General features: G+C 38.9%; 1 protein-coding gene across 3 annotated transcripts in view; it reads right to left on the reverse strand.

Moving 5' to 3' along the window:
• LOC116845594 (kinesin-like protein KIF12) overlaps positions 1-6,739 on the reverse strand; it is a 23,000-nt gene extending 16,261 nt beyond the window's left edge. Inside the window, exons 1-2 of one of the 3 annotated variants that reach the window (XM_032818445.1) lie at positions 4,745-5,210; positions 2,330-2,546 (exon numbers count right to left, since the gene is read on the reverse strand). In XM_032818445.1, the coding sequence (XP_032674336.1) occupies positions 2,330-2,538 (209 nt within the window). In that variant the 5' untranslated portion in view covers positions 2,539-2,546; positions 4,745-5,210. Of the gene's footprint in view, positions 1-2,329; positions 2,547-2,790; positions 3,016-4,744; positions 5,211-6,387 lie in introns of those variants that run through there. The other 2 variants (XM_032818446.1, XM_032818443.1) reach the window with 2 other exon arrangements.
• Between the last annotated feature and the right edge of the window lie 11,434 nt (positions 6,740-18,173).

An 18,173-nucleotide genomic window follows, 5' to 3' on the forward strand; every position in this document is an offset into this window, starting at 1 on the left:
TATATATATATATATATATATATATATATATATATATATATAATATAGAAATAATTAGTATTAATATTATATATTAATATTATATATATTATAGTATTAATATATATATATATATATATATAATATAGAAATAATTAGTATTAATATTTAGTTTTTATTTAGTTTTTGCGATTCTACACGGAGAGAATCTTATAGTGAAAATTGCTACAGAGTTTTGTAATCAAAAAATAGATCGACGTTCGGCTATAATTCACTATCCTTTCATCTCGTTTGTATATTTATATACATATGAAATAAAATATCGAGCATATATATATATACGAGTATATATATATATATATATTTCAGATAATATGCTACTTATTGAATTGACTATTAAGTTTTCGTGCGGATTTTCGTCTATTGATTAAACTAGTTTTTAAGAAGAGTAAAATCCATTTCAATTTAAAAATCCGCACAAATTTATGGATCAAACCAATATGTTTTAATAACTGAAGTATGCTGTTAAAACATTTGCTGCGTTCCTAGCAAAATTTAATATGTTTCTTAGCAAAAGTAGATCTTACTGACAGTTTTCTAAACTAGTAAAAACATAGTAAAATTGAAAAGAATTTATATGAAAAAAGAAACTATAATATTCTCTCTGTGTATATTTTATAATTCGCAAAATAAAGAGAGAGAGAGAGAGGGGGAAGAGAGATTTCTCTTGTAAATGAGCAATCGCCATAAAAGCATACTTGTACCGTCCAAGCATAAATGGGACACTTATCAATTTTTACTGGTAAACTTCTCTTCCACTTGTCTCATCGATCATTTGGTTTTTCTCTTTTTGCGCGAGCGGGTCGATGTGTCTATGAAATATCGAGCACCGATTGTCGTATCTGGCTGTTTTCCGCAAGAAAGAAAATCGCATCAATTTGCGCCCGTCCTATCTGTCAATTCTACATGTGTCGCAATCGTCATGCCAGTATTATCGACGACAAATCAAAACGCGGTAAAGTACATCCCGATACGATCGCGGCGAGTCGCCTTTTATCGCGCTTGTTTGCGCAAACGCTTCGACTTGTCGCGTACAGGCCACGTCGGAGTTTCTTTCGTCGACTTATGAGACAATTCGTACGCGGAATTATCGCCAAGAGCGGAGGGAGATCTTACACGGAGAGACCCCTTCGCGATCTTCCGTTGCCACAATTCCGCGGAAAGTTGGGCACAATTGCGGATTTCCGGTTCGTTCGCTCGTTATCGCTAATATTCTTTTTATTACCGAGTACGTCGATGCGTCATTTCGATCGTTCGCGCGATTACGTAAATTTGTTTCGTGGTAATTTCGTCGCGCCGGAACATTATTGCGCGCGTTGTTTAGGCGTGTCTGTGAGAGAACGTTCATACGTTTTATCGAGGGCACGGCCGTAATCGGGAGAGTTATGTCGTGACAACGACATAAGCCAATTTTCCCACTAAGCTCTTCACTCGGATGAGCCACTTCGATAATCCGCGAATTCCCCATGTGCGAAACGAGAAATTTATTGGATAGGACAAATTGTCGGCTACTCCTCAGGAATATGCTTCACGTTTACGTATACTTTATCTCGATATCTTTCTTATTTCTCGCGAGTAATTTTCGCAGTGGACAATCGACTGATGTTTTTTCATCAACCACTTCGTGGACATATATTCTCACTAATCTAATCGCTTTAGAAAAGAAAAAAATTTATTTATTACGAGGATTGCACAAGATTTTCTCAGATTAATCGAACGCTTACTTGTTTTCACTCACAGAAAATACATAAAAATTTATTTGTGGAATGTAAGATTTATTTGTGTGTAAAAAACTTGATACCCGGCGAATAAATTTTCGAGTATTTTTTTTCAGTTAAAAATATATCGGCAGAGTTTAATATTTAAATATCTGTTTGTGTCGAGATTTCAAACTCGAAATTAACACGTACGTCGAAACAATTAAAAAACTAACAATAATTTTTTCACCTGTGATTCTTCTCTCTCGAATGCGTCTGTCTCGGAATTATTTCAAGTTGGCGAAAAAATACTTGGGTTGCATTCCAAAACGTTCTTTTTGAGGAAAATTTTACTCAATACCTGTAGTTCACGTTACATATGCTATAAAATATCGAGTAAAATTTCCTCAAAAAAGACGTTTTGGAACGCAACCTTGAAAATTTATTTGTGGGATAAAAATTTATTTCACAGTGCAAATTATCAGGACTTTTTCTGTGCATTCAGGTTTCTTTCGACCACGAAAAGTTCGCAACTGGGATACCCCATGATTCAAACACCAGACGTTACTTTCAATAGCGTTGAAGGTACTTACTCGTTGCCTCGTGACTGCAGTAACGCACTTTTTCCCTTTCCCTTGGCGTCGAAACTGCCGCTTTTGCTTGGGCTATTTCCTCGAGAACCATTCCGCTCGGCGGGGCTATTTCCTCGTGAACCCCGGGCTTTCCTTCTCCTGTCGTTCCTCCCATTTTCTCGTGATGGGCTCTGGCCGCGCGTCGGAGATGGATTTTTCACCAGCACCATCCGTCAACCTGAGCACAAATCGTGATATATTAGTTCGGCGAAAACAGATGATCATTAAAGAAGATCGAGAAAACAGCTCGGGAATTATAAAATCGGAAAACAAGGTCGCGAGGAACTTCGCGGGGTGAACTTGTAATCAATTTTCAAAGCGATGCAGTTGTCTGGAAAATTCATTTGTATGTGTTTCCTTCTTTGTCGTTTTAATACACGGAGAGAATTTTATATAGTAAAAATTATTACTATATTACTAACTTTGATTACTTTGTAAGTCTATCTCTGGATTACTAGAAACATGATAAAATTGAAGAAAACTTATGAAAAAGAAAAAAACTATAATATTCTCCTCGCGTATGAACATAAATATAATTATACACGTGTTAATATAGAAGTAAAACAACTGTTTAATTCTATCTTTCGCGTTGTTGAAGCAATCAGTGCTAGAATTCTGTAACTCGTTATTGAAGTTAATGACAGTTTCGTTATCGTTGCGCAGCTTTTGTATATCGTAGAAAAGCTGCGCAACGATAACGAAATTGTCGTTAACTCCAATAACGAGTTACAGAGTCCCAGCACAGCTCAGTTTTGCGAATTTTGCGTTATCCTGACAGGCTCGCCACTGTGAAAACCTCGCGGATAGCAACCTAACAGTAAGAAAAACCCTTATATAAGTTCTGCACTTGCAATCGCAAATGTGGGTCTCTCGAACGAAATGAAAAGCGTTAGGTTAATGTAATGTCTACAGTGATTCAGAATCGCCTTTATCTGCCGCGGATCTTTCTGCTGAACCGCGCAAATTCGACGAGAATTTGTACAATCATCACGTGCGCACTCAACGGTCGGCTAATTACGAACGTTCGCTTCTGCACTCGATTCGCTCGTGTATTCTTGGTTTCGCCCGCGATGATAATTAGCTATTATTTCAATTAGAGCGAAAGTTACCTCAATAATTAATTTGCAAACTGATTTGGAAACATGAATGTGATTAACGTCTCGGCTGAATAAAAATGTATTTCAAATTAATTCAGTTTTATGGGTCAATTCTGTCAGGATAATTAACTGTTATTCATCAACAAAAATGTCGAAGCACTGCGAGGTTAAGATCGCGCCGCGGAGGCATCGAAATCACCGGCATCGAGCTCTCGCGACCGCCTAAGGGGATGAAATGACCGTAGTTATGCAAGAATGACTCAACCCACAGGAAGTATCCCGGATAGAAATTTAAAACAGAGATTAAAAAGGAAACTATTTATGAGAAATTCTATTCAGAATTTGCTTATCTTGGTTATATCTAGGTCATATGAAAACATGCCTATTTTTAGGTTCTCTGGCTAGGATCATTACACATACTTAAAGCACATACTTAAGTCCGCTCTGATTAATTTCTATCCGGAACGTTTCGAGAAAAATAATGAAAATTTTATACACAACTCAAATATTGAATTTTTTCGCAATTTTTCAAGAATAGAGTTAATTTTCCTCTCTTTAAGAACATTTATTGACAAATCTTCAAAAAATGGATAAAAAAGACGCAACTAGTAAGAAATGGCGCGATAGAAAATAAAAATTGTTTTTTGATTAATTTTAGACTCCCATAAGTCTTGGATTTTCTTTTGTTTTATTTAAAAAGATGTATAAATCCATTGGTAATAAAAACTCAAAGAACATAATTTTCAGGATCGAATCATTCTCACATAATTATGGTTAAATTTGCTTTCCTGCATCGAAAGGCCGTGTCTTACGCAAAGTGAAAGCGAACGAACGGGTGAGCGAATGCGACAAGACATTAATATAACAAAAACATTTGCACGAGCCATTAAAATGCAGATCGCAATTCTCTCGGCACTGGCGTTGGCAGAAACAATCGCGAAACTTAACGAGCGATTAAAACGGCGATTCGTTCTGAGCGAATTGCGCGTGTAACAGCACGGTGGTGCTCGGGCACCTTCCGCTTTCCAAAGTTTATAATCTTCATCACGACGAAATTTATGCGTCTCGCGATGCATATCTCGGGCCACTAAGAACATAAATCGGGGGATATTAGTGCGTCATTATTATTATTATTGAAAAACACGCGCGAAGAACACAGCGAACCCCCAAGCGGAGAAGAGCTTTCATAATTGAAGAGAGCGTTTATCGATAAACCACCACAGCCACATGTGACGTCCACGAGGATGTATAGTCAGGCGACTAACGAAAGCGCACTTACATTCGTAGTCTCATGTATCGCCCGGAAGAAAAGCGTCCCTTGCACCTTCCCGACACCAAACGGGACGCTTGACGAACGCGCAGCCCTCCCGCAGAACGAGAGAGCGACGCAATGTTTCCTTCCTGCTGATCTTCTCGTAATCGCGCGAGATTCGCGAACGCCGGATCGCAAGATCTACGGATCTACGTTGGCCGAGATCAAAGGTTTCAGGGGACTCAAAGTCCCGAACATCCCGCGCGAGATCGAGATCGTAAACAATCGCGAGTGTGCGATCGCTCGGTAAGCCACCGTGCATCAGCAACAACCATCGGCGCCGTACTGACACTGTCACCCGGCGACGGGGTGAGTCTTGGCCAACCACGAGGGTGTAGTTCTCCCCTACGGTCGCGTCGTGCAGCGCGATCGAAAGCGGGCGGTCTCACACGAGCGGTTGCTCGTCACAACACTGCCGTTTGCCTACTATTACCCATCACGTAGCAGTCGCGTAGTTGCTAACCCTGGTCGCCTGCGACCACCCTCGCCGCCCCGGCTCGGTCATCGTCCACGTGGACTTGAAGTTACCTCGTCGCGAACTTGACATCAGCTACGACATGTAAACGACGATGTTTACACGATGTCGAACGGCGCAGTCGAACAGTCGCTCGAGTTTGTTTACATAACGACTAAAAAGGTGCTTCGGGATACACGTAGTTGGCCCAACCCTACACAAAAAAGTGTAAACACGACTCTGACGCGAGCACTTTTGTGTTTGTCTTCTCCCATCCTGCCTCTTCATCACGTTTTTCTAGCTTTCCTCGACACATCGCGAATTTTTATGTTTTTCCGTCGATTTCTAGCGAAGCTAGCTGTTATTCTTTTGTGATACTACATATTTTGCGCAACATTACGTTACATTTCCAAGGCCCATACCCTGAACTCTCTTTTGTAAATAAAAGCGCTTGTAAAAGTGCCTTATAAGCCTTCTGATTGAATTTCTTAGGATAATCATTCGTGCTTGATTTACATAATTTTTTTATGTTTATGCTTCTAAGGTTAAGGCTCCTGGGGAGTCGTATCATCCATCTCTTTTTAATGACGTCAGAAGCGAGAAAACGCATGCTAAAAATTCCTGCAAAATACGTCGAGATAAACAGATATATCCACAAAACGACATTTGCGATCGATTAAGTACACCTCTAAAATACTCCGTATACTTTCCTTTTGTTCTAACAATCAACAGATAATTATAAAATAAATGTGACGTGCAATCGTCTTTTCTAACCTAATTTCCTCATTATCTTGTCATATTAATTTTCCGATTATCTATTGATTTTTAGAACAAAAGGAAAGTGTACGGAGTATTTTAGAGGTGTACTTAATCGATCGCAAATGTCGTTTTGTGGATATATCTGTTTATCTCGACGTATTTTGCATGCGTTTTCTCGCTTCTGACGTCATTAAAAAAAGATGGATGATGCGACTCCCCAGAAGCCTTAACGAGATCGAAAATTAATATCATGCATTACGCAAAAATTGAGCAGATAAACGGGAATTAAATGTGACTTATACATTTTACGCACGGATAAGTATCTTTCAAACGAGTTTAACGCGTTCTTCGGTAATAATAATAATAATTAGCGTGTATTAGACGTCACGGTTATTACCTCAACTCTGAAAAATATTCTCGCCCCGGTTGGGCGTGAAAACGATCCAAGCGATCCTTTTGGAAAAATACGACGGACGATAAAAATATCACCGGAGTCTCTTTGCGAGCGATTTCCGATGTCAAATTTCCGGGTTGTCGACGCAACGCATGACAAGGTTGAGTGCACTCGATTATCCGCGAGACCGTCGTTTGCGTTCGACTAGAAGGAACTCGTGCTCGTTTCTCCACTCGTGTAGATATTATCCCTCGAAACGGCTTCTTTGTCCGCTTTGTGTGATACCGGATGACGGTTTTACGGTAACCAGTATAAACGACACGATTCGTCGTGCTACGTTGACGTTGACGAGTCAACACGGGGGAAAACTCATATTTACGAAACGTCGGCGCGCGAAAATATATCGAGAAATAAAAAGAAAACGAAAAGAGGATGATGCATTAAAAAAACGTCGAAAAACTCACGAGCTCGTGATTGTCACGAGCGTGATCTTTGCTCTTTAATAATATGAACCTACGACTTTCTGAAAATAAACATCTTCGATCAGCGATGTATCGATGAAGCGAATCAAAATAGTCTTTTACAACGTCTCGTAATTATGATTTATTATGTCACCGATGTAGCTTATTATTCATCATTTCTAATTTATTGCTCAAACAATTTAATCTGAGGAACTCATTCGGTGTTGTGATTCACAAAAATCTCAAAGAACGCACGTTCCTCGAGGAGTCGCATTTTGCACAAAATTCAAGGAATTTCCGAAAAAGAAGGGAAAGAAAATACTTTTGTTCAAAAGAGAGTCGCGTTTTGCACCGCGATTATATCGTGATTACACGTGCGTCACGTTCGAAAGAACAATCAAAGATGTGATCATTCGTACAGGACTCGCGTGATATTGTCATCTATTGTCTCCTCGTTATATATCGCTCATTATTTTATAATTTATTACTTCAGTGTGAATAATTCGTTCGGCACCGCGAACTTCAAAAAAGAGCCCACGTTCCTCGGGGCGCCGCATTTCGCGTAAAATTCGGGAAGCAGCTTCCAGCAGAGAAAGTTAGGAAACTTACACTTGAAAGAGACTCGCGTTATACACGCATCGCGAAAGAACAATCAAGAATGTGATCGCTTGTATAGGACGCCTGTAGGACGCCACGCGAGAATCTAACTCCAAACAACTCACGATCCCCCCTCCCCCTCCCTCTCCACGGCCGAGCCTGTAGGACATTGCGTCTTACACATTGGCGCAAGCGACACGTTTGCGCACGCACACCGGGACGAATTCTTCCCTCTCTCTCTCTCTCTCTTTCTCTTTTTCTCTCTCTCGCTCTCGCTCTCTCCTCCAGCTGCCTCATTCTTTCCTCAGCCGCCACCTTGTGCGGTACGATACGGAGCTCCTTGGAGTGCCGGCAGTTTCATGTGTTACGCCACGGTGTGTGGACGAAATCGCGGCGTAACGTTATCCTCCGAGAGTGCCGGGTTCGTTTAGTCGTTTCGTTCCCCGAACGGGTCACGGTTCGTGACGTATTACGCGGTCTGTCAAAATCACGAGGACATTGTGTGACAATCTATGTGTGACAACCGCTGTTGCTACCGCTGCCGCCGCCGCCGATGAAGAAGACGACGGGAGGATCGCGCTCATGGTGACCTGACGATGGACGAGCACGCTGCTGCGGACTACTCGTGAGTCTCCGGCCACGGCGAGAACGAGAGTACTCGGGCGGAACGAAAGTGAGTACGAGCAACATTCTTTTTGTTTACGAGCACACTTTGCGGTTACATTCTACGTGCGCTCGAGGAACGAAAGGAGATGAAAAGTACGGGTACGAAGTACGAATCTCTCACGCGTTTCTACATTGAGAAAAAAAATATTCGATAATCTATTTGTGAGATGTAAAGTTCTGTGTAAGAACTTCTGTAAAATAAAGTTTATTTTTGCGAAATAAAGTTTGTTTCTGCCAAGTGAAGATTTATTCCGTAGATAAGTTTTTAAGTATTTCGTTTCTCAGTGTGTCGTTTCGTGTCTCATTTCTGAATATTCTCTGATATATTTCCGATATTTCTATGTTTATTTTTGCCAAGAAAAATTACGTTTTATCGTGTAAGAGATATCAAAGTTAAAAGGAATAATTCAGTGCCTTAGAATTGATTTGTTAAATCGAATTTGTCGAGTACAATCTTTTTACAAAATCTCTTAAGCTGATATTCATGTTTTACCTTATCAAGACAAAAATTGAATTGAAAATATTTGCTCGGTTTTTGGATAAATTTTAATCGAATTAAAAAGGCGTTTTGTGTATTGTTTTTTTTTCTTTGTCAATCGTAGACCCGAGATAGAATGTAATCGTAATTTGCACCACCATCTGCGCTCGCCGTGAATCACGAGGAAGAAATCACGATTCTATCTCGCGTTTTTATTAAAAGATGCACCGATCGTCGCAGATGTTGCACGCGAATGCGGCAATCCTTAGATGCGCCGCAATATGATCCGCGGCTTTAAAGCTGTAAAGTCACTTTGTCCAATCTATTTGCACTCCTTTATATTATTTGTCACAATTTATCATTTTAATGTGTGCTGTGTGCGCGCGCGCACACATATACACACACGGTTCATTACACAACGTGTATCGTACCAGTTATTCGCACGTGAGTAAAAGTACGACACTAGTCTCCTCGTTACAATCGTATTTCACGCCAATTATACCGCTACGTATAACAAGCTGTCAAATTGAGCTTCTCTGGCGACTAATGAGTCACATACACAAAACAAATATTTGCATAACCATGTTCCACTTCTTGAAGACCCGTATTAATAGTTATTATTCGAAATTTGTTTCACATGAGATACTTGGACTTTTATTCAGAGTTTCTCTGTTGAATTGTATGATTTGTGTGACATGGCGCGTATTAAAATAGCCATTATACTTGAAATTTGTCTCACATGAGATATTCGGATATGAATTTAGAGTTAGATTTGAGTTTTTTTATTTTGAATCACACATAATATATGCTACGTTACATTTGCAGTCGTGATTCAACTGAAAGATTCACATCTAATTCTGGATTCAAATTTAAGTATCTGAAGTAAGTAACGACTATTAATACGACTCTATCTCTATATAGGGTGATCGGAAACAATCGCATTCGGTTAATATTATCGTATTTTTTAATGAATTCTAAGACTATTTTTCCTCTTGAACTTAAAAATGTTATCCGAGACTTAGTTGCTGAACTATAAAGATAAATAGTTCTAGCCTCTCAGAGGCTAGTTACGGAAAGGGATGGCACAATTCACTGTTAGACACAGACGTTGGACAATATATATGTGATAATATTCATACATCTTAGTTTGAAAACTTTCAATATATGATTAATGCTTCATTCTCGTGCTTATTTTTAATGTTTTTCGTATTTGTAAAGTTTATATTGCACTTAGGACAAATTCACGTGCGCAAACGACTATTTCACTCTTACACGTTATGTTATAATCGTGTTCAACTAAATTAAAATAATTTATTTGCATTATTGTGCACAATCACATTGACATTGAAAGTTTTTAAGCTAAGATGTGTGCATGTTGTTACATATATATCGCCAACGTGTGTCTGACGGTGAATTGTGCCGCTTCTTCTTACTTTCCGTATCTGGCCCGTGAGAGGCTAACTATTTATCTTTATGGCTCAGCAACTAAGTCTCGGATAACATTTTGCAATAACCTTAGAATTCGCAAAAAAATACGATAATATTAACCGAGTGCGATTATTCCCAATCACTCTGTATATCTTTATGATTCTGTGATCTCAGATCTGAGTATCCCGTTTGATAGAAGTTTCAAATAACGACTATTAATACGGACAGCCACGTCTTTTAAAAAAGAAAAAAGAAAGAATGTTACCACGAGATGATCTGCTCGATGTAAACAATATTGTTGTATGATAATGTGTGATGCTTTTGTGACGCAAGTTCACTATTGAGTTCGGTACATTACGAACGATTGGAAATTCATCGAAAATTTTGTCACTAAAATATATTTTGAAATTGACAGCGGAACGTCTTTTGAGAATCCTAATAACGCGCTCATTCGCAAAGGGTCAACAATTCGTTCGGATGGAACCCATCGAATCGTATTGTCGGTTTCGAGCGAAGGTTAACGGTTTAACGGCTTTGATGAAGATATCATTGGTCGGCCAAGGACAGTTTTACGTCGACGTGACACGCTGCATCTTAAATGCGGCTCGATGCTCACTTGAATTTATTGAAGGACACGCCAGATATTACGGATCGTGATATCAATCTCTCTACTCGTGTTTCGTTTCTATTTCATATTATTTTCCAAGAAATACAGTAAATCGCGGTAAATCCCTCGGCAAATTCGAAATCGCGTTTCCACCGTAATTTTTCGAGTCGTAAATTACTCGACCGTAATTTTTCGAGTCTTCTACATTTAAGCCTCGAATTACGATCCTCTTTTTCTCTTTTTTTAAAGTTAGCTTTTTATTCTCGCCGTAAAATTTTTGTTTTCTTGATTAAAATTCGGAAAAATTTGAGAAATAATATTTATAATATTTGAATTGTCAGTTTATTCATTTATTCATTTAATTAAATGTGAATATATTCCCTTAACAAAGAAATAATAGGAGGAAAGTTATTTATGATAATATTTACAAATATATACGAGATTTACAGAGTATCTGTTTATATACAAATTTATTGATTTGATATTTTCGTGTGGAGAGAATATGTATATATTATATATATATATATGGCACAGTTTATGGGATAGTATCTTATCTTTCGTGTAATAAGGGGATTATCGTCGGCACTCCGCGCCGATTTCCCGCATTTCGCGAGTCGGGACGGAAATTATGAGTCGAGTGAGAAGTCGTAAAACTTGTCGCGATCGGCCCGGGATTCCGCGTAGATGCTGATTGTAGAACCGCTGAAGTATCTTCCGGGAAAGCCACGTCGTAGGCAGAAACAAAAGCAGTAATTCGGTCGTGGCATTGTGTCGTCGGCGGGTGTATTCGCGTCGCGGTGTACGTGGGACCTACGGATTTCCATCGACGCGTTCTTCCTCGTGCAAAGAGGACTCGAAAAGGAAACGGGAGAAAGCGGGCCTTCTTTTTACAAGACAGTGCAATTATGGCGATTATAGAAAGCGCCGTGTGAAGAAAAAAAGGCATCGCCTTGTCGCAAAACCGATGTGTAAAACACGCGGCGTCTCGCATTCAACGACCTAATATCAACCACTTTCGCTACCACTCGTACGCGCGTGACATCTTTGGCCCGTGTAACAGACCGTTCACGGAAACGTTACGTAATAGCGTGGCGAACGATGAAATAAAATTGAAATTTGCATCGCATATAAGTTTACAGTTGGATTTTTATAAAAATGGTAGTCGGCAATTTGCTCGAGAATTAAAAATTAAAGGAAAAATTCGGAGGGTAGATACAAGTCAATTCATGGGTGTTTAAACGAAGGAGTTGCGTGAACACGAGAATGTCTCCGAGGTTCTCTTCTTTTATCTTTTTCTCTCCTGCTCTCTTGTTTTGCACAGAAAGTAAGGTAAAGTTTCAATCCTCGAACACACATGATCTAGTCTTGCACATTTTTGTTATTTTGGACCTTAAATACAAATATTTGAACTTCTAACATTGAATATATATATATATATATATATATATATATATATATATATACACATAGAGAAAACATATGTAAAATGTAAAAAAATATTTACTCAATGGGTACCAATAACATATTCCAAATTCTTTTATTTATATAAAATATATATCTGTTCCATGAGAAGCTTTAAAGAAAGTCTTGCACAATTGAAAATTTCAAGTATAATTTTTTAAAATGTATAATCTTGAAAAGTATCTGTTTTCAGCATAAAAGTCAGTGTGTATAGATTTTATGGAAGTTTAACTATTCGTGTATTTAAGGACCAAGATAATAAGAATGTCCAGTTTTAGATACTCTGAGAAAAACATGTTTGAACATTTATTTTACTTTACAAGATAAAAGATTTAATTCACAGAGAAATAAACTTATATCTCGCAAAAATAAGCTTAATTTCATAGAAATAAACTTTACGACCCGCAAATAAATTTTCAAGTTCTTTCTCCGTATACATGTCCGGATATTTTTATCTTAATTTCGGCTGTCGATCCACAAGCGAGATTCATTATCGCCGAGGCGTTGCCGAGTTTCGCGTATCGTAACTCGCGCATCGACACGACTCGACATTGCGAAAACTGGCACGCGAGTAATTGCGAGCCGCGAGCAGCGAGTGTGCGTTTGTTTCCCAGAAAGTGCGTATTCAGTGGCGTGAGATCGCAAGAGCGGATAGAGAAACGGATGCGCTCGCGGGGAAAAAGAGTGAGAGTTCTTTTTCTCTGAACGTGGAAACTGTAAGTGCTCCATCAATGCATCTTGATCTTGACCTCGCCCTTCCGTTTGTCGATATAGTCGCGGGGGAAGACGCGCTTGTCGTCGAGCCGCAAATTCAAATCACTTCCTTTCGTTTTGACCCCGTCGAGATTTTTCCTAGCGAAAGTTGGAACGCGATATAGCCGAGCGAAAGCGCGCTGATTCGTTTTGAGACCTCCGATTGCTCACATACCGAAATATCGCCGTCGAAAGTCGCTGATGCATGAATAATTTCGACAAGTCGCCCATCTCGGCTTCGAGTTGGTTGACTTTACAACGATATTTGATCCGATATCACCTGGAAATCCAACTCCTCGCTCGCATGTCGACATTCAACATTTCCATTTGCGAAAAAATCACGTGCGAAAGGAGTGGGAACTCGATCCACGTTTTGGGCTCGACTTTTCGGACGTTTCGCTCGTACGACCGGGTCTTTCTTGCGATTCCTGTCGTTACGCAATTCGCACACGGCCCGTTAATTAGCGCGAACCGCAACACGCGTGACCGTAGATTTGCCAAGCGTGAAATGTCAGGGCGAGTTAACGCGAATATTACGTTTGCGCGTTAAAACGCCAGGTCAGGTCAAGTAAGTGGAGTGACTGAGCGAGCGAGCGAGCGAGTCGAGAAATGAATAACTCGTTTTTATTCTGTATTCTGTACACCCTGCAAACAGTCCGATACGTTGCACTGAGAGGATTTAAGAGTAAGAATTACTGTATAGTATAGTATTTATTACTATTCAGCTATTGCCAAGAAAAGGACTTGGTTTACATTTTATAAATCTTATCACCATCCACACATCCATACATTCATCCACTCCTTATATACTACGCTTTTTTCTGTTCCCTCTCCCTCGCTTAAACCTACTCTTATCCTACTATCACATTACTTACAGCCTCACTAACCACCTTTCTCCTCTTTTTCTCATCTTTCTTTAACCTTTAACTCTTGTCTCATTTTTTCTGAGTAAGAATTACTGTAAAAGTTTCTAGCCAAAGAATAGATCGACATTCTGTAGTAACTTATCCTTTTATTCCACATAAATTGTTTATATTTTAGAAATTGTGCTATTAGAAACTTGGCCATGTTTCTCGCGAAATTTAGTGTCTTTTAGCAAGGCAAGCCTCACTGACAGTCTAGTCCAGCACTGCTAGAAAAACATAGTAGAATTGAGGAGAATTTATTTAAAAAAATTGATAATATTCTCTCTGTCTACAGCGTTGGCGAAAATTCAAAATTTCTTTATTCTTCGTGTACTAATATTTTTTATTGATTTTTTCAATTATGCGCTTTTCAGAACGCTTCATCGCGATTTTTTCGTGCTTTCTAATAATAAAATTCCATTATTCTTGAAAACTCAGAATTAAGAATTCGAGAAAAAGCGGGGAACTTGTTTTCTTAAATTACACGATAAAGCATTGTCAACATTTCTCTTTCGCCCTAATTCGTTTTGTTGATCTTTTCTTAATGATGCGCTTTTCAGAACGCTTCATCGCGATTTTTTGATGCTTTCAAATAGTGAGATTCCATTATTCTTGAAAACTCAGTCCGCCTACGCAGGGGGAATGACTTTTACGCGCGCATTTGACACGCGCGCAGCTCGGAGGAGCGCGCTTACCGAAAATAGATCGCGGCGCTTAAGTTCGCCGTTAAATCGACTCGCGGGTCTTTCCCCCCTGCTTTTTCCGCGTCTTCTTTTTACCGTCCTCCCTCCTCCGGCCGGTTTATTATTACACACGGCGTACATTCTCTGTTTCGCCTCGTCCTCCTCCCTCGTCTTCTCGCTCCCGTCGCCGTTCGGGCCGCGAAGCTTATTAAGACTCGCTACTACCGGCGGACAACACCTTGAGAGAGCCCTGAACTTCAGGTACCGAGGATGACCAAGGCTCAAGGTCGATCCGAGTCCGGACCGGCTAACCGGTTTCTCTTCCCGACGAAGTTTCGGTGAGAAATCGACGTAAGGTCGGTGCCTTCACGCTTCTCGGCCAATTTATCAGTCTCGTGTCGCTCCTTATCCGAAATCTGTGTATGTCGTCTGTCACGCCATGACTTTGACTTGATGTGCCCTTTGCTTATCAAAAGATCAGTTTTATTTATATAAAACTCGACTCGCGATCTGATTGTCTCGAAAAACAGAAATTTACGAGATGGGAGTGTTCTGTTGAAACGAGAAGCAGACCTCGGGCAGATGCTTCGTTGGGAAGTAATTCCGGTAAATTCAGAAATAAAGCATCGTTGAACGAACTTGGACAGCGTGAATGATCGGAAATTAATCTTTACCCAGTTACTTATCCAGACAGACTTTCATGATTATCTTTCATGATTATCACGACGTGAGATAATCGACGATGGAAACTTTACAATTCTATTAATTACATTCATGAAGTAAATGCATTGTATTGAATTAATTATTAAATTTACGTCATGCTATAGTATAAATTTTTGTCATGTTGATGCAGCAACAAATTTACTAAAAGTTACACTCAAATTTTCATATTACATTTAACAAGATATATTGTTTGGAACAGTTTTGATAATTTTTTTCGTATTTCTATTTCTAATTATTCTATATGATAAACAAATATCAGTTTGATCAACCGTAAAAACTAATCAATGTTGCTGAATTTCCTGATTTAATACAACTTAAAGTTGCTGCGAAGTTTACGTACTATCGGTCTTCCCCGTCGGGGGGAGAGGGAAGTATTATTGCGCATAAATTTTTTTGTTCCAAAGAATACACATCTACCTTTTGTGAGTGCTTCGTTTTTATTTCTATCTTGCTACGCCATGTATATCATGTTCACTCCATGTCGAAGTTACGCGCTTTGCGTTGAAAGATTCACCTGAACGGTAAACAATCGGATCTCCATAGATATCCAAAAGATGAGCTCCCGTAGACTCCGCGACAGTTGCAACTCGCAATTAATTGCGAGCGGAACTGTTTCGGCGTGAAACCTCTAACAGTACCCCTCGATAATGAGGTAGAAACACGGACAGGAAATGTCGCATGGCGCACATCGTGCGCCTGCCTTCTCTTCATTATCATAAGATAAAAGCGCTCTTACTATGCGGGCTTCGTGCAGCCGCGTAACGTCGCCGGAAATCGCCCATCGTAACGAGTCGATCGAAAACGCACCACGTGAACGAGCTGGGTGTCGCATTATTTTCAGCATGCATAACGATAACCACTGCAAACACGCTCGCAATATACATGGTGCACCGCTCTGACGTGCTGAGGGCTATTTCAGGACGGATGAATCCTGAGGCAATTGAAGAATCGCGAAAAAACACTTTTAACTTTAAGTCTGATTTCACTTACTGGTTATGTATTTATTAGGTTTCATATTTTCTTAGGCCTTATTTAATTATAGGTTTAATTACTGGAGAAAAATAATATTAAAATATTACACACTCGTATTATGAAAAATATTATATATTTTTCTTCTTGATACTTTTATACTCTTTCATGTCCGGTTCATAGTGGGAGAAAAAACATCTAAGAAATAAAATATAAAAATATAAAAATATTTATTCTGTGACTAGTAATAACACAAACTTATAATATAAAATATTGTTCAAATAAGGAAATGTATATTCTCTTAAAATTTTAGGTTCTCATAAAAGCCATTATTTATTTTATTTAAATAAAAGAATTTAGATTTAAGTAAATGTGTTATTAGAACCCACAGAATAAATATATTTTTTATTTTTTAGACAATTTTTTCTTCCTTACATATGCACACATACGTATACATGTAATGTACGTATTGCAATATACTTGAGCGAATACGAGATACGAATGACAAATTTTTAATGTGTATGAAATATTGAAAGAAAGAATTAACAAGTCACAAACACTTTTTACCCGAATTGGAAAATATTCTCTTTCACTTTTTCTCTTTCATGCATCGCCTAACGTACGGATGTAAAATCCGCGACAAACGGTGATTTCGCGCGCGAACGACGACGGACGCGCGGTGAAAACCCGTCCTTCCTCTCGCCGGACACGAGAGAGCCGACAAAAGGCTAACCGGTTTCCGGAAATGGGTTGCTTCGTCCTCACGTAAGACGAATGTATCGTCAAGTTGCAGACGGAGCAGACGGTGAAGATAAGAAGGTTACCCAATTACCCAGATAATGCGGCAGATAATTGCAGCGCGACGTTCAATCTCCTAATTTTGCCGATTAAATTTGACAGGCGATAACAGACGGTTATCTTACAAATAAAACTAGCTTAAATTACCCGACATTCAAGTTATCATAAGGTGTCAAGGAAATGAAATCTGGAGGAGGAAGTGGAATGTCCAAATTTCATAGTAGCTTATATTTTCGGAGTCCTAGAGAGTAATTTTGCAAAATTTGGTCCAGATCGGTCAAAAGGTTTAGGAATGAATAAGAAATATGTAGATGAATGTTCTACATAGAAAAAAAGAAAAGCTTTCTTGTTTGGAAAACAAAAATGTTTTTCTATGTAGAACATTTTCTATGTTCTACACAGAAAAAAAGAAAAAAAAAAATATTCTTGTTTGGAAAATATATTTATTTTTGACGTGTTAATCTGCCTGTATGAAGTTAGCCCCCCACTTTTCGAATTTATTAATTTTGACAGTTGTGCTGATTTGTGCTAGGTTTGTGCTACATTGTGCTCGAATTATAAATTTTTAATACGAAAAATGAGCGAGAAAAATGGAAAAAACCGTTTTTTTTGGTAGCCCCCCACTTTTTGATTTTCGAAATTTTTTTTATTGTACTAGGTTGTGCTAAGTTGTGCTAACATTGTACTAAAGTATTATCTTCGAAAAATAATCATGAAAGGAATAAAACGAAAAAAACGATTTTAGGCAGAAAAGAAGAAAAGTAAGATTTATATTCGTATAAGTCAACCAAACAATATATAATTATATATCTGAGTTGCTCTAGGCTAGCACAAGTCAGCACAAGCTTCAGTTTCGCCAACACTAGAATTTAAAGGGCACTTTACTCTTGACCGCGACCCTTCGCGCTCGAAACCTGTCATTAATCACGACTCTTATTTACTTCCGTGTAATTTAATATTATTCTGATCAATCAAGTGGCGCGTGCGAAAGGTTGCGTAAATCAAGAATAAAATACTTTTAATATTTTTGTGCTGGCGAAACTAAAGCTTGTGCTGACTTGTGCTAGGCTAGCAAAACTCAGATATGCAATTCTGAGTCGATCCAAAGTCTAGAAGTCGTGATTAATGACATAGGTTTCGAGCGCGAAGGGCCGCCGTCAAGAGTAAAGTGCCCTTTAAATTCTTGTGTTGGCGAAACTGAAACTTGTGCAGACTTGTGCTAGGTTAGCAGAACTCAGATATGCAATTCTGAGTCGATCC

The sequence above is a fragment of the Odontomachus brunneus genome, unplaced genomic scaffold (assembly GCF_010583005.1).
Source record: "Odontomachus brunneus isolate Ranch 3 - 2012 unplaced genomic scaffold, Obru_v1 Obru_scaffold_053, whole genome shotgun sequence".
NCBI classification, from domain to species: Eukaryota; Metazoa; Arthropoda; class Insecta; order Hymenoptera; family Formicidae; genus Odontomachus; species Odontomachus brunneus.